Source organism: Hyla sarda, chromosome 4, assembly GCF_029499605.1.
Source record: "Hyla sarda isolate aHylSar1 chromosome 4, aHylSar1.hap1, whole genome shotgun sequence".
In the NCBI taxonomy this organism is placed as follows: Eukaryota; Metazoa; Chordata; class Amphibia; order Anura; family Hylidae; genus Hyla; species Hyla sarda.
Window position 1 is genome coordinate 270,184,108 of NC_079192.1, and position 23,532 is coordinate 270,207,639.

Here is a 23,532-nt window from a genome sequence, read left to right on the forward strand (position 1 = left end):
TTACACCCCACTGGTGTCTGACAGATCTTTGGAACAGTGGGCTGTGAAAATTTAAAATTTCGTACAGCCCACTGTTCCAAAGATCTGACAGACACCAGTGGGGGGTAAATGCTCACTGTACCGCTTGTTACATTCCTCAAGGGGTCTAGTTTCCAAAATGGTATGCCATGTGGGTATTTTTTGCTGTCCTGGCACCATAGGGGCTTCCTAAATGCGACATGCCCCCGAGCAAAATTTGCTCTCAAAAAGCCAAATATGACTCCTTCTCTTCTGAGCATTGTAGTTCGCCCGTAGTGCACTTTAGGTCAACTTATGGGGTACCTCCATACTCAGAAGAGATGGGGTTACAAATTTTGGGGGGTATTTTCTGCTATTAACCCTTGCAAAAATGTGAAATTTGGGGGGAAACACACATTTTATTGAAATTTTTTACATTTTTTTTTACATATGCAAAAGTCGTGAAACACCTGTGGGGTATTAAGGCTCACTTTATTCCTTGTTACGTTCCTCAAGGGGTATAGTTTCCAAAATGGTATGCCATGTGTTTTTTTTTTTGCTGTTCTGGCACCATAGGGGCTTCCTAAATGCAACATGCCCCCCAAAAACCATTTCAGAAAAACGTACGCTCCAAAATCACCTTGTCGCTCCTTCCCTTCTGAGCCCTCTACTGTGCCCGCCGAACACTTCACATAGACATATGAGGTATGTGCTTACTCGAGAGCAATTGGGCTACAAATATAAGTATACATTTTCTCCTTTTACCCCTTGTAAAAATTCAAAAATTGGGTCTACAAGAACATGCGAGTGTAAAAACTAAAGATTGTGAATTTTCTCCTTCACTTTGCTGCTATTCCTGTGAAACACCTAAAGGGTTAAAATGCTGGCTAAATGTCATTTTGAATACTTTGGGGGGGTGCAGTTTTTATAATGGGGTCATTTGTGGGTTATTTCTAAGATGAAGGCCCTTCAAATCCACTTCAAACCTGAACTGGTCCCTGAAAAATTGTGATTTTGGAAATTTTGTGAAAAATTGGAAAATTGCTGCTGAACTTTGAAGCCCTCTGGTGTCTTCCAAAAGTAAAAACTCGTCAATTTTATGATGCAAATATAAAGTAGACATATTGTATATGTGAATAAAAAAAATAATATTTGGAATATCCATTTTCATTACAAGCAGAGAGCTTCAAAGTTAGAAAAATGCAAAATTTTCACATTTTTCATCAAATTTGGGTATTTTTCACCAAGAAAGGATGCCAAAAAAAGTTACCAAAAAATGTTACCACTAAGTTAAAGTAGAATATGTCACGAAAAAACTATCTCGGAATCAGAATGATAACTAAAAGCATTCCAGAGTTATTAATGTTTAAAGTGACAGTGGTCAGATGTGCAAAAAATGGCCGGGTCCTAAGGTGTAAAATGGCTGGGTCCTTAAGGGGTTAAACCGTGTTACTATAAGACATAATTTTACCTTGTGACACTACTTTAGCAGTGTTCCAGTAAAGAGAGGCTTCATCTTTCGTTAAGTAAGACTGACACCGCCACAAGAAATCAGAACCCTTCTGGGCATGATGGCAGGATGGCCCACCGATGGCCCAATACCTTGCCCACCCACAACTTCTGCAGTCTCCGAAATTCCTGCTCTGTTAGATGGGTTTCCTAGAGAAGGACTATGTCTGGACACTAGCATTTCAGAAAGTGCAGAATTTTCATGCATTTTTGCGGGGAACGCTGTCCCTTTAACATTCCACGTCACCAATTTACACATGGCATACTAACAACCCCCTGAGTGTAAGAGAAAGCAGCAGGAAACTAGACCAAACATTGAACAGACAATAGATGTGACAGAGAGGGGAGCAGGGTGGACAAGAGGACAACGTGTGAGAGGAGGAGATAGTGAGAGAGAGCACGAAGCTAGAACAGAAGTGGACCTTGCATTGTGAGAAGGACAGAAGGGGGTGGGGAGGGAGGCAAAGACACAAAACCAAATAAAGGCAACACAAACACAAAAAAACACAAAAAACCCCGGACAGACAGATTCCCAGAACAGAATGACAGCCATAAATTGGGTAAAGGACTCCACTTTTTTCGGACATGTGGGCGACTAGAACTCCCACCGCGGACCCCCAATATAATCCAATCAACTGGGCCAGGATTCAGGAGAAGAACGTAGAAATAAAGAAAGGGGCCTCCAGGGGAAACATACAACTACTATAACCATACTGGTATATATATAGGGAGGGGAGCCCTCAGTGAGAGTCACGGGGAAGCTAATGGCAGCAGGAAAGCACCCAACCTCCACCCTAAGCAGCAAAACATTACAATATCGGGCAATCCCATGAAAGAATAGAAGAGGCGTGGTGGAACACATCCAGTGGCTCAAGACATCAACAAAGAGCACTATATACTTAACAGTGAACAGCAAATGACAGTAACCTCCTAAGGCACAAGGTAAAATGACCCCTAAGGACAGTAGAGAAAGCAGCCCTGTGGGCCAACAATTAACTGAACTATTCAAGAGTGGCATAACCCCCATATTATGAAGATAAGAAGAGACAGTCACAGAGAGAATACTCAGTCTGGAGAAGATGAGTGTCTGCTTCTACTCCTGCTACGTCTCCCTGCTGATTTGCAGCATTTCCTGGAGTCACCTGGATATCTCGTGTGGCTGGTCCTGTGTCTGGAAGAATGATGACATGGGCCACCCCGGTCTCTGGAAGATGGAGAGTGATGAGAGGGAGAACGGGCAGATTACCTCAGGAGCTCTGGTAAAGCGGCTCCCACCGCGGCTGGAGTTTGGTAAGAAGAAAAGGAGCCATCCGATCTGAAGACTTTCAAAGTGGAGAGATACTGGAGTTGAAAACGTTGTTTAGCTTTGAACAGTTCAGAGCAGATTTTACTATATGCTCTCCGGCGTTTGGTGACCTCTGCTGAGAAGTCCTCAAAAAGCAATAGTTTCTTGTTGGGGAATGTGAGTGAGGAGGATCACTTCCTATAGGCCCTCAGGAGCTCCACTTTATTATTGTAATCCTGCAATTTGAATATGATCTGCTGGTGATGCGAATCCTCGCCCTGCCGAGCCTGGGAGGGGTCTGAATGAGGCCGTACCACTCAATGTGCTTTCTCCACTCTACATTTATGCATAAGCCCTAGAGCTTTGGGTAAATCTCTCAAAAGTCCTGCAGATCGGAAGGAGGGAGAGATTTGCTAATCCCCACTATACGTAAATTGTTACGGCGCAATCTGTTCCAGATTCTCCAGTTTTTCACTATCATAGCAGAGATCTGTTTCAGTTTGGCAAAAGTCTGGTAGCAAGACCACTATGTTCTGCTTTATCCAGACGATTGAGCACCCAAATCTGCTTGCAGTTGTGTTAACATCGAGCACATGGTGTTTTCAGGGGTTGTCTGTATAGTAGTAGTAATCAGCTTGACTAAGGTTGCCGCCAAGGTTTGAAGATCCATGGTGGAAGCAAAGGCGACCTCCGAGGCACCCACCAAGGGAGGGAGCTGAATGGATACAGGTGGCGTCTGGGTACCTTCCTCAGGGGTGAACAGCAGCTGCTTGCTAGCGACATCCATAGCAACAGAATGGAGCTGTGCGCCCCTGGAGGACACTGAGGTAGAAGCTGGGGCTGGTTTTAGCATAGGTATAGTGGGGGGGGGGGCACCACAGCTGGGGGACCCGCACATTGGGACCCTTTGCTTAGGTAGCGGTCCATAAAAGCTGGGTCAGGGGATGTAGATGGAATCCACTTGCAGCTGTAAAATAGAGGAGAGAAGTCCCTGGACGCTCTCAGCAACTCTGGGGTGTTAAGTCAGCCTGCACAGTTCTGTACTGGGGCAATGATGGAGGTGGCTGCAGGGGTGTCACGTGAGTTCACCTCACAGAGAAAATGCCCATTCCTCTATGTAGCGTGGCAGAAGCATATGATGTCAGAAAGGCAGCCCCTTATCAGTCCAGGGGCTGCTTAATGGAGGGCAGTCTGCCGCTGCTCCTGTTCCTATCCCTGCTGCGTACCTTAGGAGTGCAGGCAGTGGGTGGGAGACCTGTTGCAGCCACTGCTGGGGAAGATGCCAGCCCTGTCAGCAAGGCGGCGCGTGACCTCCAGAGCTCCACGACTCCTGCTGCAGGTGAGGTGGCTGGTAAACTGCGGATCCCTTATGACCCCCGAGGTCTCCAGAACCCCTGGAGGGTAGGTGTTCGGGGAAGGACCCCTTCTGGCTGTCGGAACAGCAGCCGGAACCATAACTTCCACTCCACAGGTTTTGATAAATCTTCCCCGTTGATCTCTGTATAGTAACTTTTATTCAGTAAAAATATAGTGCAAAAAAAGATGCCACCAAAAATGAGGTTTTGCTAAAGGTGCTAAAGTACAAAATTTGGGGGAATGTTCACGTTTTTGGAAAATGTAATCCTTTTTCTATATATGCTGGGCCCTCATTTTGCAAGTCCTTCAGTTATTGTGTCTTATAAACACTTTTGCATATATATGAAGACATGAGTTTAATATAATTTGAGCTTAAATTTGTAGAATGTATTTTGTGAAGCATCTGCATGGGTCAAATTTTTATTCAAATTCAGGTAAAGGGTTAGGTAAGCTTCAAAAAGGGAGCATTCCATAACGCTTGGCGCAATATTTAATTTGCATTTCAATGTATTTTAGATTTATTTAGTCACTGCAAATTACAACTATTATGAGTGATTTGTTATCCACATTCATAACTGTCTCAGTATTCCCCCTATGATTCAAACAGCATCTGACTGTTCTTAAAAATAAGATATTCCTTGAATAACTGTTGTAATATTTAATTGCACAAGATGTTAAGCAATAGGTTATTTAACATATTTAGCAATAAACCCAAATGCAGAAATCTCTTCAATGTAAACCACAGGTCAGTTGCTCAACAAATATATATCAGAACATTTGCAAAAATATTTTGAGGGGAACTAACTAGGGTGTTTTTGGTGCATTTTTGGTGCCTTCACTTTTTAGATACATTGTAACACCTGTGGCATTGAGACAGGTTTGAGAGCAATGAAAGGGTGTTTTTCCCAGTTGTTTATCCTAGCTGAGCTAGCGGAGATGCTCAACAGGTGCCTAATTAATGAGGCCAGCAGAAATGTGGGAAGTCTAGATATAAGGAAATGAAACAGAATAGTCTGGGCTCTTCCTTGGAAACGGTAAGCCGCTATATGGGGGAGACACGGGCCCTGCTGGGGGAAGCAAACAGCCGGAGCTGTGAGTGGCCCAAGTGAAGTGTGAACTGTGAGTAAACAGGTTGCAGGCGTCATATGTTTTACTGGATGAGAGTAGCTCACCAGTTACTAGACAGGGCATGCTGAGAGTTGTAGTCAGTGACCAGACGGTCTAGGACTTTATTTTGTTCCTGTGTTATGTTTTGTTTTTGCCTGCAACCTGTGTAAATAAAGCTGGCGAGGTGCCAGACTCTTATCCTGAACTGTTGTCTGCCGGATTATTGAGAGGAAACGTGTCCCGTGGCAGTGACCAGGACTATCCCAGAGCTATCCCCTAGGAGGAATCCTTACACAACCCACAGGTGTGGACCCACTGTGCCACAAGCACAGAACAGTGCAAACTGACACTACAGATAGCACGATACTGAGTAGAGAAAAGATCGCACTCACCTGGTAAATTAAAATAGGCTTGCATTGAGGGGGCGGAGCGTGATGTCACACGGGGGAGGGGGGGGGGGAGGGAGCTGTGACGTCACAATCACTGTGTGCAGACAGCTCGCTTCCTTGCTTGCATCAAGCACCTGTGCACGGACAAGCTGGCAGCGTCCCTGGACTGGATCAATGGCAAAGAAGAAGTCCAGCGCTAGGTGCAGCAAGATCGGATATTTATTGTAGGGTCAAATATACAGGTAATGCATCAAGACAAGCAGCCGATGGGTTTCAGACCTCTAAGGTTCCTTATTCATGGCATAACAAACAAAAGTCAAATCTGAGTTTAAAAACTTTACAAGCTAAGTCACATGTATCATGACACTACACAAAAAAGAAAAAAGAGATACAATAATGGATGCACACCTGCTTATTCTACAAAACATAATATCTTTATTACATATATAAATTGATACAAGACAACTCAAAAAAGGACATTTAAAAACACCTAAAAAGGCTCGAAGGCCTCCACAAACAGGGGGGGGACCCACAAAAATGAGCCCCTCCCAGGACACCCGCAAATGTAGTAATTGCACTAAACCACCTAGCCTATTGAATGACAATAAATCTTAAGTATATATACAATCTGGTAATACATCCATACTCCTGGACAATAAAAAATGTACAACCTGCACCAAACGTCTGTAAATGCTAAACACAGGAGAAAACAAGGCAATATGGAACGATGGATGAAGGTGACCATGCGGGTGTCCCCTTAAACCCCACGCGTTCCGTTGTCCGCCGACAACTTCCTCAGGGGTGCTGTGTCAATTACATCATCATCCAAATTGAGACACTTGGAAAACCTGGAAAAACCATATAGCTAGTGCAGGAGAACATTCTATATCGTTATAAGAATAGTATATGTAAGCGAACAGGCATGTATTTGAAAATTAATATATCAAAAATATATAAAAAATATTGAATGTATTAGAATTCAGGGGATTAAAGAGAATGATCTAATATGTTAACGGTAGATTGTGTCTCAAATTCATACCATTCGGTTCCCTTGTGTTCAACATAAAGATCCAATAGGACTCTCGGTTGAACAACTTTCGTTTTAGGTCTCCGCCTTTGGCTCCATTCTGAACTCTTTCAATAGCACTGACACATAATGTGGATATGTCCCCATCATGACCATTTCTAAAATGTCGGGACAGTGCTGAAAGATTAAACTGATTGCGCCTAGCGTCTGAGATGTGACGTCTAATGCACATTTTTAGAGCATTAGAGGTACACCCTACATATTGACAAAGGCATACATTGAAGGCAGCAAGGTAAACAACCAAGGTGGTATTACAATTAATATAAGTTTTACTAAAGTACCTTTTACCCGTGCTGTAGGACGTGAAGGAATTTGAAACTGTTATATGAGAGCATTTGATGCACTGTTTATGAACACATCTCCAAGTGCCAGGAGAATGAAGCCAGGTAGGATTGGTATATTTTTTATTATTGTTTTCATCTAAAAATAAACTAGGGGATAATGTGGAACCAAGGGATGGACCCCGTTTTGATATCACCCTAATGGAAGATTTATCAACTAAATTTAGAGCAGGATTGTTTTCAAGTATTGGTAAATGTTTTTGTAATATATGTTTAATGGCATAAAATTGTTTGTTGTAGTTGGTACTAAAAACAGGTAATTTTGACTTATTGTTTGTGTTATCAGAGAAGGAAAAAGACTGACGGTTGCTATTAGTAATGAGTTTGTCTTGTGTTAGAGTCTTGGCTCTATTGTAAGCTGTCCTTAAGTTTTTCTCATTATAGCCCTAGCTTTTAATCTATCATGTAAGTTTTTTGATTCTCTTTCAAAAATGTAATTACTGAAACAATTCCTTCTGAGGCAAACCCATTCACCATATGGTATGTTATTAATCACATGTTTAGGATGACATGAGTTCACCTGCAGAATGCTATTACCTGCTGTTTCTTTTCTATATGGTTCCACAACTACTTTAGTAGTGTTGGATACCATATCACCATACAAGGAAGGAGTGCATAATTTGACATCTAAAAATGAAATACTGGAGTGGGAAAATTGGGATGTAAACCTTAGATTGAGACTGTTGTTATTAATGTATGAGTCAAAATCAAGAAAACGGTCCTCTGTATCCCTCCAAACCACAACAAGATCATCTATGTATCTACCAAAATATTTAATTGACGAAAAAAATGGATTATTGTCAGAAAAAAATTAACATTTTCCCAGAAAATCATATAGATATTAGCAAAAGAGGGTGAATATTTAGCCCCCATTGAAGCTCCCCTGATCTGAAGGAAGTAATCACCATTAAACATAAAATAATTATGAGACAAAAGAAATTCTGTGGCCATGATGATGAATTCCTTCAGATCAGGGGAGTAATTACTATATGAATTCAGATGTTGGGAAAAAGCTAATAATCCTAGTTTTTGTGGTATGGAGGGATACAGAGCAGTGACATCACACGTAGCCCATGAAAAATTGTTCGACCATTGCATCTTATCAATAATTTCCAAGACCTCTTTGGTATCCCTAAGAAAAGAGGGGGTGACTTTTGTTAAAGGTTGAAGAAAGTAAACCCAGTCTCCCAATATGTCCCCAAGTGACCCTATACCTGCCACAATAGGGCGGAGGGGAGGTGGAAAAACCCCTTTATGCAACTTGGGGAGGGAGTGGAAGACTGGGGTGACAGGATTGTCCACATACAGATATTCTTTCAATTTAATGTCTAAAAGCCCCATGGTAAATCCTTCCTGTAAAAGCATTTTTAGGGCGGATTGACATGACCTGTTTGGATTGACTGTAAGTTTTCTGTAGGTGGATATATCATTGAGCAAATCTGTATTTAATTTCAAGTAGAGCCCTGCATTCATAAGAACAACCGCTCCCCCCTTGTCGGCATTTCGCACGACAAGGTCTCTGTTATTTTTAATATCCTGGAGAGCGGTTTGTTCACCTGAGTCAAGGTTACTGTGTGTTGTAATTTTGTTTGTTCGCTGATACAAATTCACTAGATCTCTCTCAACTAGTTCTTGAAACCTGTCTAAAGCAGGTGTTCTCGAAACCAGTGGATAGAATCTTGGGTTAGGAATACGGAAAGGTACATGAACAACTTGTAAATGACTAGCTTCCACACTGAGAGAATGCAATAATAAAGTGTTGTATTGAGCATGGAAATCAGTGCAAACATCAAAATTAGAATTGTGCTCAACAACCCCCAAAGACACACCTTCCCCAAAGTCTTTACACAAAATAAAATGTCTCTGTACTGTAAACTTACATGATAGATTAAAAGCTAGGGGATATAATGAGAAAAGCGTATGGACAGCTTACAATAGAGCCAAGACTCTAACACAAGACAAACTCATTACTAATAGCAACCGTCAGTCTTTTTCCTTCTCTAATAACACAAACCATAAGTCAAAATTACCTGTTTTTAGTACCAACTACAACAAACAATTTTATGCCATTAAACATATATTACAAAAACATTTACCTATACTTGAAAACGATCCTGCTCTAAATTTAGTTGATAAATCTTCCATTAGCGTGGTATCAAAACGGGGTCCATCCCTTGGTTCCACATTATCCCCTAGTTTATTTTTCGATGAAAACAATAATAAAAAATATACCAATCCTACCTGGCTTCATTCTCCTGGCACTTGGAGATGTGTTCATAAACAGTGCATCAAATGCTCTCATATAACAGTTTCAAATTCCTTCACGTCATACAGCACGGGCAAAAGGTACTTTAATAAAACTTATATTAATTGTAATAGCACCTTGGTTGTTTACCTTGCTGTCTGCAATGTATGCCTTTGCCAATATGTAGGGTGTACCTCTAATGCTCTAAAAACGTGCATTCGACGTCACATCTCAGACGCTAGGAGCGATCAGTTTAATCTTTCAGCACTGTCCCGACATTTTAGAAATTGTCATGATGGGGACGTATCTACATTATGTGTCAGTGCTATTGAAAGAGTTCAGAATGGAGCCAGAGGCCGACACCTAAAACGAAAGTTGTTCAGCCTATTGGATCTTTGTGTTGAACAAAAGGGAACCGAATGGTGTGAATTTGAGACACGCTCTAGTGTTAACATATTAGATCATTCTCTTTAATCCCCCGTCTCTGTGCTCCTTTCTTGAATTCTAATACATTCAATATTTTTGATATATTTATGATATATTAATTTGCAAATATATGCCTGTTCACTTATATATACTATTCTTATAACGATATAGAATGCTCTCCTGAACTAGCTATATGGTTTTTCCAGGTTTTCCAAGTGTCTCAATTTGGATGATGATGTCATGATACATGTGACTTAGCTTGTAAAGTATTTAAACTCAGATTTTACTCTTGTTTGTTATGCCATGACTAAAGACCCTTAGAGGTCCGAAACGCGTTGGCTGCTTGTCTTGATGCATTACCTGTATCTTTGATCCTACAATAAATATCTGATCTTGCTGCACCTAGCGCTGGACTTCTCCTTCTGTGACGTCACAATACTCCGGCCCCGTGATCGGCAGTCATCAGACCCGGAGCGAACATGCTTTGGGGGCTGATGGTAAAAGGTTGCTGCGTGAAAGATCACGGGCAGCGGGACCCCCACGATCAGGCACCTTATCCCCTATCCTTTGGATAGGGGATAACATGTCTTAGCGCCGGAGTACCCCTTTAAGACAAAAGCATGTTCATGGGTAATTCCCATGCCACTCAGACTGGATGAAGTGGAGGAACTAGACGCAATATGATATTTTTTCATGTCAGTACCTTTTAGTTTACAATGTGTGGAAGGAGGAAGTTGTATCATATTAAGTTTACAATGTGTGAAGGAGGAAGTTGCATCATATTGCGCCTATATATAAAGGACATTTTATCTAACTGGCAGGCAGTCTGTAATCGTGACTATGAATAGGCAAATACATATATTTGAAGGGCTCCTTGTTATACTTGCATTTGCAAATGGAAAAAAGTTTGAAAAATGTGAACTTGCAAGGGACATGAAAAGTAAAGGACTTGATGGCTTCAAAGGTTACAGTCTACCAAATTGTAAGTATACATACATTCCATGATTGAGTTTTTGTTTAGTTGTTCTGGTACATAGAACTATATTGTATATATTCTGTTACAATAAATACTATAAATATAACAGTTTTTTCTACATTTCAATGCCAGTCAAGGCCCTTTTTGTCTCCTAAATACATGTTTCTGGAGAAGGGGATTTTTAAGCCCCAAATAGCATAGTAGCTGCATGTTGTAATGAAGTATGAATGTTTAATACATGTATAATACAGCTTTATTTCCTTTGAATAACTGTAGCAATGCATTTTCTTTGTATGCCATGTCAGCCTCCAAAAACACACTAAATTGGACCCTTCATCTAGATCCAGGAATCAAGCCAGGAATAAATCATTTGTGCACTATACACATTTCCACCACATAGCTGATTCTTACCCTGAACTGTTTATTTGGTGGTATACTATTGGAGCACTGATGTTTTTATTTTTGTTCATTTTCACATCTACACTGGAGTGAGTTGGTAGGAGTAGGATAGCCAGCTGGGGAATGAAGGGGCAAAAGATAAAATATGTTTTATAGCTTTTGCCAGCAGAGTGCCTTTTTATAAATGATGTCTGGAGAATTCCCACATTAGTAATAGTGCCCGCAGGATGATTTAATAATGGCAGGAAACAGCCCTCTCATTATTACTAGTTTTAGCATGGCATTGGTCATTATATACATGTTCCTTTGGATCGTTTACACGAACGATCAGACCAAGTACATACTAGACTATTTTTAAGAATACAGTTAAAAATACATTTTTAAAGTGCTTATCCACTTTAACAACTGTATTTGTTGCTAAGAGCTGCAGACAATTTACTTTTTATTTCTTAGCCAAGTGTAAAGAAGGCGGAGCCCAGCTGCTCAAATGCCTACAGCTGACAGATTCCCTTTAAATAATGTAGGGAATGCCCGCCTTAGCCAGTGATTGGCTATGTGGGCATTTTCTGCAGGAATGAAAGAGGAAGTATCCAAAGTGTTGTTGCAATGGCAGCCCCACTTTGTTATAAAACATTTTGTATACCTGGAATAGCCTTTATACAATAGCTAAATTTTTTATTTTATTCTCAATCTCATTTTATCTCATTTTCTTATTTCACAAAAATAAAAAGGCTACATATATTCCCTGATTTACTATTGTAAACCTGCCATGTTTTGTCGGGTTGTGCGACAGATTGCTTGTGCCAGAATTTGCACCAGATTTGAAAAAACCTGACTAACTCTCCATTTTACTAAGAAAACCCCCAAAAAGGGTGTGGCCATTGGGAAAGTGGGCGTGGTCGCCGAAAAAGGGGCGTTGTCCTGCCATTTTTACTAAAGTTTCCACAGAAAATGTGGTGGATTTGAACTGAGGAAAACCCGACAGATCAGAGCATGTGTTTAAAAAAAAAAATAAAATAAAAAAAAAAAAAAAAGCAAAATGTAAAGCAAAAAAACCTTAGTAAATACCGTGGGGAAAAAAATTGTAGGGTATCAAAACCCACAAAGAAAACTACACTCCACTTTTAGTAAATCAGGGCCATAATGTGGTTGTTAGGATCTCAATAGTTCTGATATTGTTCTTGAAACTAAAATCCCCACAGGGGTTTGCACTGCATTCTATGAGAGCTCCTTCAACACAGCCAGCAAAAACTTCAACCCAGGCGACAACAGTACTGATTATGGCATTCTCCAAATAAACAGTCGATGGTGGTGTAATGATTTCAAGACCCCCAGACCTCACAATGCTTGCAACATCAACTGCCAAGGTAAGAAATGTATAAGACAACTTATTTGTTTTCTTGTTTCTAAATATAATATGACATTGATTATAATATTATATAGTAAGGGAATTAAAAGAGATCAGAATAATTTTTGTAGGACTTACATCATATACATACATCAGCTCTCACAATGGTCGAGATAGGAGGTCGACCAACTATCTCAACCTCCTATCCCGGCCTCCTATCCCGACCTCCTATCCCGTCCTCATATCTCGACCTTCTATCTCGACCTCCTATCTCGACCTCCTATCCTTACCTCCTATCCCGTCCTCCTATCTCGACCTCCTATCCCGACCTCTTATTCCGACCTCCTATCCCGTCCTCCTATCCTGACCTCCTATTCCGTCCTCCTATCCCCTCCTCCTATCCCGTCCCCCTATATCGACCTCCTATCCCGACCTCCTATCCCGTCCTCCTATCCCGTCCTCCTATCCCGACCTCCTATCCCGACCTCCTATACCGTCCTCCCATCCCGTCCTCCCATCCCGACCTCCTATCCCGTCCTCCTATCCTGACCTCCTACCCCGTCCTCCTATCCCGACCTCGTATCCTGACCTCCTATCCCGACCCGTAATATGTGTACAAGGTATTATTGAAATATCTCCAGCCGTACGGAAGTTATGAGGGAACATACATTTCCCATTGATTTGCATGGGACTTTAAACAAAAACCCCGACCCTCACAAATGGGGGTAGTTAAGGATTAACTATCCTATATTTTAAGTGGACATATAGGTAACATGTGACCAAGTATTATCGAAATATCTCCAGCCGTTTGGAAGTTATGCAGTAACATATATTTCCCATTGACTTGTATGGGACTTTAAACCAAAACCCCCGACCCTGGCAAATGGGGGTGAGTAAGGGTTAAATCACCTATCCTATGTTTGTTGTAGACATATAAGGAACATGTGTGCCAAGTTTCATGTTAATATCTTTAGCCGTTTGGACGTGATGCTGGAACATACACACATACATACACACACACACGTTGAGTTATATATATATATATATATATATATATATATATATATATATATATATATATATATATATATATAGATAACACACATTACAATTTATTCATTTATTAAAAAATAAATAAATATAAAAAATAACTCCTACAATAACTTGCAATACATGTATTTGAGTACATTTTGGTTACCTATAACACCATAATGTTAGGAACCATACAAATGTATTGGGCAATAATTTGCAGATAAACAAAAATGCAAATTAAGATGGTTTGGAAATGTTACAGCATAATGTAATTGCAAATTCTAATGTTCATACTATTCCACAGCATTGCTGTCAGATGATATAACTGAATCTGTGAAATGTGCAAAGCGTGTTGTGAGTGATCCCAATGGTATGAATGCATGGTGAGTATAAAGTGCAGAACACTATTTCTAGAAATAAAAATGATTGTGTCTTCTTGGCGACAAGCTTTGCTTAAAGGGGTACTCCGCCCTTAGACATCTTATCCCCTATCCAAAGGATAGGGGATAAGATGTCTGATGGTGGGCGTCCTACCACTGGGGACCACCATGATCTCGGCTGTGGCACCCCAGACATCCGGTGCACGGAGCTAACTTCGCTTCGTGCCGGATGACTGGTGATGCAGGGCCGAGGTTCGTGACATCACAACCATGCCCCCTCAATGCAAGTTTATGGGAGGGGGCGTGACGGCCATCACGCCCCCTCCCATAGACTTGCATTGAGGGGGCGTGGCATGACATCCCGAGTGGGACGCAGCCGTGACGTCATGAGCCACTGGCGCTGAACCCGACGCTCTAAACGATAAAGGATAAGATGTCTAGGGGCAGAGTACCCATTTTATGTTCAGATTAAATCATAAACGGTAAAAACTCTCCAAAAGCTACCTCTTTGAGAAGACCACACCCTTATCCAAAGCGGATTTCCTGCAACAGATTGTCAGTGCCACCATTTATTATGCGTTCTTTTAGAAGACGTCCCCTTAGAAGACCACTTTTTGTGCAATTTTGGGTAGTCTTCTTAAAGAGGTTTCACTATAAACATATTTCAACAGTAATAGCAAACTGTGCCTTTGAAGATGCCCTTTGACCTCAGGGCGCACGCTGGGCTCAGGCAAAAGCCTTGAAAATCAAATGTCTGGCTTCCTAAGCATAGCTTGCTTACACCTGCACGGCTTACACAGAGGTTTACAGGCATATGCCTAGCATTGGATTTTCCAGGCTTCTGTCTGCACGCAGCATGTGCCCTGGGGCCAAAAAAATGAAGCCTGGCAAATGAAATGTTAGGCTTTCTCTGGCTCCAAAAAGATTTCACACTGGCCTGAATGGCTCTAGTGGTGCAGCTAGATATTTAATGGCCTGCACCTGTTCACCAAACAGTAGGTATCCTGCTGCCTCCATATACACCCTGTTCCCCCCTCATGCCCCCTCCATACACATCCTGTGGACCCCCCCCCCCTCCCCCATGCTTCGAACCCCTAGCATCTCCGCTGCTAGCCTCTGCATGTAAGCGACCAGCAACTGCACCTTGTCCAGGATGGTGCAGTCGCCACTGCAAGAGGATGGCAACCACCAAGCAGAGGATGGGCACGTGTTTCCCCAACCCCCATGGCCTCATCCCTGGAAAATCTTCTTTACCATCTAAGATATAATATGCATACAATAAAGCTGCAGCTCATACTGACATTCATGAAAATATCTTTCTTTTAGGGTTGCATGGAGAAACCACTGCAAGGGCAGAGACTTGTCTGAATGGACTAGAGGCTGCAAACTTTAATTCTTAGAATTTATACCAGCCTTTATTTTTGCACTGCTTTTGCGCAAAACACTTTATAATCAATAACTGAAGCTTAAAACTGTATAATCATATTTAATTAACAAGAGCCTAAAATCACAATTAACTGTACATTTAAGCAGTAAACTATGGTCTAACCTGCTATAAATATGTGTTTGGAGAATTCTTTTACAATATGATAACCTCTATTTAAAGTAAACACATGGTATAAGCAATAGGAGTAGACACGTTTTGTAAGTTGGTCTTCAGTCATAATAAAGTAATTACAGATATATTCAGCTCAAAATATTGCCTGCTACAATGGCCCTTTTCTGAGATCTGCTTATTTACTGTCTGGTGTATAGCCTTTAGTCTATGCCTTGCTATGTTTTTATGCAACATATAAAAATAAAAAGAACACTATTTTGCTTCCGACCAAAGCTGAATTAATTTCTTTTTCTTGTGCTACCACGGCCTGTCAGCCAAGGCCCACTCCATGCTTGGCTGAAGACCGTATTACATGGGTGAGCTGGTCACTTTTTCTTTTTAGCAAAGCAGAGAACAGGCTGCAGATTAGCATATGGAGAGTAAGACTTGACATGTGATGCTTTAGATTCACTTTTTGTTGCATTTGTTTCTTTTGCTGCTTATAAAAGGCACATAGAGCTTTATGCATTTTTTAAAAGCTAGAACATTTTGCTTTTTAAAAAACAAACAAAAAACACAACGCTATGGAACAAAAAATAAAACAAAGAAAAAAAGCACACTATCTAGTGTGTTTCTTTTTGCCTATTGACTTAAAGTGAGTATATGGCCCGCTGGGTAAAACACAGCAATAATGTTGTTTATGTCTGAAAAATACTATTAATGAAACTATCCAAAAGTATATGCACCAAGACAGTGAGAATCCAGTGTATTACTATTAAAAAAACAATGTGGCAGGACTCTGAGAAAACAATAGGTAAAGGTTTTGCTAAGTATAGACCTACCATGAAGTATTTGTCTTCCCCCCCATTTCAAGGGAAATTGACTGATAGATCAACCCTACTAACCTGATATACAGGTGGTTAGTGTGGCTGATCCTGAGTAAAACGATATATTCCTTATCCCAATCCATTCTGCAGTTCACAAGATATAGCAAAAGCTTGCAATATGCAAATGAACTCTTAACTGGACATGAGGCCGGTTTGAAGACTATCTGCACCTATGACACCATCCCCTGAGTCATGTTCACGTGGCCCCACTCATTAATATTGATCTTCTCCTTGATAAGTACTGTGGCACAAACGGGACCTAGGGCATGTCATCAGAGGTGCAGGAAGTCATGATACCCACCCCTGGTACAGTTAATAGTTTAATGCAAGATTGTGCTATATTCGGAATGGCTAACTGGGTTGATCAATTTACTCAGGATCACCCCCCCCCCCAACCACCTATATATTTAGATAAGTGGAGTTAGTCCATCTGTCAGTTTCTCTTTAAGTCCTAGACCCCAATTTGTGCTGCCGTACCTCCCCTGGAGCAGTGGGGTGCGAGATGGCCGGGCGGGGTAACAGGAACAAAGTGACCAAGGCGCAGGGAGGCGGCAGGACCGGGCCGCATGGTGAGCAGGCGCCATCTTGTGCCGAGATGGCTGGTATGGCTGAGCGGCTCCAACGCTTCTCCCTGGTCACGGAGCTCCCTGAGCTAGATCGGGCTGCTGCTGACGACTGGAGCGATGTCAGCGATGCAGGGGCAGAGTGACTGCCAGCGGGAACAGGCTTCCTCCACGGCCTCAGGGCCCTCCAACTTGCTGGGCCAGTCAGTGAGCACAGCGCAACCTGGACTTAACTCTGCAGATGCTGGAGCGCTTGTTGCGGCTGCTACAAGCTCTCCCACTGGTTTCAGTACTGCAGGGCCTTGCTTCCTCTGGCCTTAACCCTTCCTCGGCTACTGTGGGGCCTCAATCACATAGGGACATTGATATTCACCCTGCTGCCCCTGAACCTACACTTAAAGATGTGATGTTGGCTTTTTCTAAGGAGAATGCCGATATGAAGCTTCTCATTGGTGGCATGCGTGAGGACATTAACCTGTTACGCCATGATATGCAGAAAGTTAGTGGATTGGGGCGGTGGAGGAAAGATTTGGAGCATCAGGTCCCCCCTGAAGCGTGATATGCACCCTGTGATTACTAATCTAACCGCATTGGCTGATCAGATGATATGGAAAATTGCCTGCGGTGAAATAATGTGCGCCTTGTGGGGGCGGGGGGGGGCAGAGAAGGTGGAGGGCCGCAACCCTGGAGAGTACTTTGAGAGCTGGCTTCTTACCACTTTTGGAAGAGAGACTATGACGCCCCCCTTTGCAGTGGAATGGGCACATAGGGTGCTCACTAGACCTCTCCCGCTGGGGGCTCCACCAAGAAATGTGCTTAATCGCATACTGCATTATAAGGATAGAGACATCATTCTATGTAAAGCTCGGGATATGGAGCTTTTCTGCTGAGGTCCAAAAGAAGAGAGCTAAATATATGTATGTCAAGAGACATTTACGTGCCCTCAATGTTATCTACTCCATGCTTTATCCGGCCAGACTGAGGGTCGTGGCCCTGAGCCCTACTCACTTGTTTGATACCTCTATGGCTGCTGCAGACTGGCTGGACACTCATGAGGTGCAGATTTGGCTGGCTTGCCAACAATGTTTCGTGACTTGTTCTGCTGAGGATGTCTCCTATCGATGTGGTGGGCACACTGGTTGCTACAATTGCCTCTCCCAGACTTGCCTCACTCTGCTGCAAGAAGCTCTCTTGAATGTACTCCTCTCCCATGGCCTCATGGCCTTTTTTTTCCATTTTCTCACTTCAATTTTCATTGTTTAGTGAAGTAATCTTTATATCCCTATATGATTGAGGGGACTCATCTCCTATTTTCTTTATCCCCTGGGGTGTTGTTCTATGGTTTTTATAGCATTATGCCAGATGCCTATCTTATGTTTTTCTTCTACCGGGATTGTACTTGCACTATTGATGGGAAGAATGTTTATTTGTATGCTACATGCTTTTGGTTTATGGGCAATTTCTTTGCCCCTCGTGTTGCAAGTTGCAACATCTGTGTCTATGTTGTTTGTTTGGGGTGTATGTCTTGTTTTTTGTCCTTCCTCCAGGTCGTGCAATCATTCTTCTGTCCATGTTGCTGTTGGGACCTGTTCTGACTGGCCGTTTGCCTATGTGTCTCTCCTATTCCTGTTTCATTTATTTTACTGTCCTCTCCAATGGCTACTGATTTACACATAGTGGCATGGAATGTGTGGGGCCTTAATGATCCCACTAACCGGCTCTCCATTCTGCAGGTGCTCAAGCCCTATCAACCCGCTGTCTTGTGTCTCTCTGGGGCGCATCTGACGGATGATACAAAACAAGGTGTTCACCACATTAAATATTTCAATACATTTATTTTTTAAGGATTTTTCCCAAAAATTTACAAAAGCAAGTATTCACGTTATGGGATTTTTATTTTTTTCAATTAAATATTTACATACTTTAAGCCTTCAATATTACAAAAAGTTTTTTGTTTTTTTTCCCCTTAACCCTCCTCCCTCCCCTATGCATTTCTCAAATCCGGTTCCAGTGCCCTGCCCAACCCACATCACCCACATACCAATTTGAATAATACCTCTCCTCTCCTCCTCCTCCCACATCACATCCCTAATGAAATCACCGTATAAATATCCAAAATAAATCAAAAGAAAATAAAACCAGTAATGCTATGTTCGACCCCCCCAACTCCAACTTGCAGACTGGGCCCCACCACCACATTTTTTCTTCGTCTCATTTGTTTATTCACTCTCTCTCTCTCCCATCCATTCACTTATCTTTACATCTCTATTTTTTAAATCTTTTCCATTTATTAATTATTTTTACGTTATTAACCTTCTCCCCTTGCCAGCAAGGAGTGCTGCGTCTTCACACCCCCCTCCTCCCTGACTATCTGTGCTCCACTGATGATGCGTTTATTACACACCCTCCAGGATCAACAATTTTCGTGGAGTACTTTAAACAACTATTTCACAACCCCTTCTCTTTTTTTCCCTTCCTTCTCTTCCCCCCTTTAAAAATTGATAAGGAGATTACTCATTCTCTTATTCATTCACTTAATCCAGTGGTAGGGTCCTCAATCTCACAATTTTATCATGGGGAAAAAGGGGAGCTGAGGGTAAGAGGGAAAAGGAGACAGAAACAAGAAAAAAAGCAAAAGAAGAGGGATAAGGGAATGAAAAGGAGAAGAAGAAAACACACAGAAAAAAAGATTTAATAATTACCCCTCTTAATCTTAGAATTGTTAACCTTGGTCGGACAGAGCACCTTCCCTTTACAAATCTACCATCATAGATCACCCCACCCCATGGCAGAAGGGAGAGTAGAAAAAAAAAACACTTATCTAAGATTATCCACCAAGATCAATCTCTCTCTCCATCATACCTTTGATCCACTTATCCCAAATTGCATGAAATCTTGACAGACATCCAACCTTAACTGCCCAAAAAAACTCAAAGTTTATCATCTTACATATTGTGGCATTAAATTCCTCAATATTTGGCACTTCTTTAGACATCCAATTTCTTGCCACCAATAGTCTGGTTACAAATTGCACTTTTCCTCTTAGAATCTTATCCATCTTTCTTCCTTCCGTTCTTCCTCCCCCTAATAGCCAAGTTATCAATTTATCTCCCTCCTCCATCTCTAACCTTTCCTCCATCATCTTTATCACTTTCAACCTGAATTCCTTAATCACAGGACACTTATAATACATATGAAGAAACTAGTACCTTCCCTCTCACATCTTGGGCACTTATATTTTTTAGATTTATCTATTTTTCCCAAAAGCTGTGGTGTATAATATAACCTGTGTATTATTAAAAAAAAAAAGTTATCCTATGTGAACTATTTTTATCAATACTGATGTTCTCTTCCCAGATCACCCTCCATTCCCTCTCTGTTACTTGTCCTATATCCCTTTCCCACTTCTTTATACTAAAGTGCCCCACTCCCTGATTTTTAACATCCACCATTATTTCATATATCTAAGAAATTATTTGTTTATTCGTGTCTCCTCTTAAAACCTTCATTATCAAACTCATAAATTCTTAACTCCTCTCTTATCTATTTTTTTTCACTGCCTCCCTTAACTGTGCATATCTAAATAGTGACATCATACTATTAGGGATTTTATAGTGTGCACTGAGCTCCTCAAATGGTCTGAGTTTCTCCCCTTCAAAAAATTTTGAAACATATTTTAAATTATATTTATCCCAAAATCTCCACTCCTGTCCCTCAAATTCCTTAAATTTTGTGTTGTTAAATAATCTTGTGCAATCTAAGGAGCCTTTCACCTTCATTACTTTTTTTCATTTGTGCCCAAACCTTATCCACCATCTCCGCTATTGGTTCCTTTCCACCCAGCCTAGAATCTAAAAATTCTTCCATGTCCTCACACACCTCCTTTTTTCCCCTTTACCATTTTGGTGAAGGAATCTGTTTCCTTCCACTTTTTTACGTACCTCAACTGTGCTGCTATGTAATATAATCTGAAGTCTGGAACCGCTAGTCCTCCGTTCTTCATTTCCCTACATAAGTGTCCTAATTTGATTCTTAGTTTTTTCCCTTTCCAAACCAACTCTTTTTCCATAATTTCAATCTCCTTAAACATTCGTTCTCCTAGCCATACCGGGATATTGGTAACTACAAACAAGATCTGGGGCAGGATTATCATCTATAATAAACCAATCCTGTCTGCCATACTATGTGGTAAACCTATCCAGATTTTAACTTTTGCTTTTACCTTCCTCAGAATGGGCCAAACATTAAATTCTGGATATTTTGAGACTTGTCTTCCTACATTTATACCCAAGTACTTAAATGTTTCTCCTACTATCTTGAGTCGCTCATGGGTTATTTTTTTATCTAGTGGCATCAGTACAGTTTTATTCCAGTTCATACTCAATCCCGATTTGTTCCCAAATTCCTCTATTTCCTCTATAATCTCCTCTAACGCCTGCTGCGTATTCCGAATATACAGCAAAATATCATCTGCAAAGAGTGATATTCTGTCCCCTGTCCCCGACATCCAAACCCCTCCACCACCGTCAAGGGTGGAGTGGTCCTACGTCTGGACAGTAATGAGGGGATATGGGTTTGGTGAAGACTTTATGAAATCGATAGGAATTCTGTATGATTCCCCCAAGGCAGCAGTTTTGGTAAATGGTGTTCAGTTGAAAGGATTTCAGTTGACTAGAGGAGCCTGACAAGGCTATCCTCTGTCCCCCCATATCTTCGCCTTATATATTGAACCACTGGCAATAAGATCTTTCCTAATCTTGAAGGGATCTGATCTATATGCCAACTATATTTACACAATACATAAATCAACTCTCTACAATAGAAATTTGACCCTTTCTGGGCCCATTTTTTGACACTCTCAAAAATAAAGATAAACCTATAAGTGAACAATTACTAAACTTGCCCACACTATTTGTCTTAGCCTGCTGTCATGACTGACTGGGTGGACAGTGAGAGTGAACCCTAAGCTATCCCTAGTGACACTCTCCCAGCCTACTTGCCCATACACCCTAAGCGGTGAATCAACAACTCGGAGCCGGTCCCTCCCTGCGCTACAGTGCAGTGGCGTAAAAACAAATAATATACCTAGTCAGTCATGTGCCAAAAACAGAAAACTACCAGACAACAAGATATATCAACAGGATACAAATACGAACAGGGCAGAAAATAGTATATTAACAAACAGTTCATCAACCAGATATCAGATAAATGGCCGACATGATAAAATGAACAAGACTAGGTATGCAACAAGAATACAGCAGAATCCAAGAGATGCAGGGAATGGACGGGAGAACTGAAAGGTAAAACACTAAACTGATCAGGTAACATAGGTCACTGTTCACACTGGACACAGATAACAAACATAATCTTCATAAAAAGGATACAAGAAAACCATACTCTACAATGTAGAGGAACTCTGGTCAGGATACTAGACAGGATATTTCTCAAGATTCAAAAGAGGATATATTCCAAGATACAAGACAGGGTAAATTCAAAACCAAACTCCACTATGTGAAGGAACAGGACAGGATTTTAACAATGTGAACACAGACTAAGCAGAACAGACATACATCCTAAAAACCGACAAATAACACAGACTACAATCTACAATAAACAAGACTATTTAACCATGGCTAAAACTAAGATATATCACAGGATAAATACAAGGTGCATGCTAAAGCAGACTTGGAAGTGTATTGCACAAACAGATATCATAGTAGCATTATTGCACAAAACAACCAGCAGCCAGAATGCAAGAGAACTCTGGTAAAAATACACACCTGAGATCTAATTGGTTCTGAGCATTAACCATTCCCAATCCTGGGAGAATAGCAAACTGATCAGAACAAACTAGTGTGTGAATACACACCTAAACAGAAAAATACGAAAACAAATAAAGCTTTAAATTTGCTTACCTGAAATTTTAATTTCCTGGAGGTCCGAAGACAGCATAGAACAGTATGGGTTAATGTTCCCTTCCCCTAGATATAACCAGAAGAGACAATCAGCAATTGATCTTAATTTATCAATCAAACATCCTATATAAGGATCCAATAAACAGACACACACTGAGGTAGTATGCAGCAATAACAGATTTTAATGGGAGGGTAATTTGTGCTGCCTTCGGACCTCCAGGAAATGGAAATTTCTGGTAAGCAAATTTAAAGCTTTCCTGGAGATCCTACGGCAGCAGAGGACAGTATGGGATTTGAAAAGCAATACAAATTAAAGGGGGGGAGTATAAGAAACAGCTCTTTGCAAGACCTGCTTGCCAAAGGCTGAGCTACCAGAAATGTGAAGCAAAGGTAGATGAGGTGGCCCATGTTGCAGCCCTGCAGAGGTACATATCCGTACTCCGCCCATGAAGTTGCCGTGGCTCTGGTTGAATGAGCTTTGATGTTGAGAGGGGACTGAAGACCATCTTGTTGATAGCAAAAAGATATTACTCCAGTAATCCATCTGGATAAGCTATTTTTAGTGGCTCCCAGACCTCTGCGGGGACCTTGAAATTGGAGAAATAGATTCTCCGATTTTCTGAATATAGCAGAATGTTCAACATAAGAAGGAACTGCTCTGCGAACATCCACAGTAGGCAGGGACTGATCCTAAGGAAAGGCTGGCAGAATGATCAGACTTGGAATTGTATTGCACAAACAGACAAAACAACC

At 41.4% G+C, this 23,532-nt stretch overlaps 1 protein-coding gene and 1 long non-coding RNA gene across 6 annotated transcripts in view; one reads left to right on the forward strand and one right to left on the reverse strand.

Annotated features, from left to right (window-relative positions):
• Window positions 1-16,690, forward strand: part of LYZ (lysozyme) — a 51,871-nt gene extending 35,181 nt beyond the window's left edge. For 2 of the 4 annotated variants that reach the window (XM_056574188.1, XM_056574189.1), the window contains exons 3-5: window positions 12,320-12,484; window positions 13,802-13,880; window positions 15,204-16,690. In XM_056574188.1, coding sequence (XP_056430163.1) covers window positions 12,320-12,484; window positions 13,802-13,880; window positions 15,204-15,270 — 311 coding nt within the window. In that variant the 3' untranslated portion in view covers window positions 15,271-16,690. Of the gene's footprint in view, window positions 1-4,134; window positions 4,193-10,563; window positions 10,725-12,319; window positions 12,485-13,801; window positions 13,881-15,203 lie in introns of those variants that run through there. The other 2 variants (XM_056574186.1, XM_056574187.1) reach the window with 2 other exon arrangements.
• A 1-nt stretch (window position 16,691) lies between these two features.
• Window positions 16,692-23,532, reverse strand: part of LOC130369228 (uncharacterized) — a 30,886-nt gene continuing 24,045 nt past the window's right edge. For both annotated transcript variants that reach the window (XR_008892700.1, XR_008892701.1), the window contains 2 exons: window positions 22,780-22,845; window positions 16,692-18,645 (listed from right to left, as the gene is read on the reverse strand). This is a non-coding gene — a long non-coding RNA (uncharacterized LOC130369228). The remainder of the gene's footprint in view (window positions 18,646-22,779; window positions 22,846-23,532) is intronic.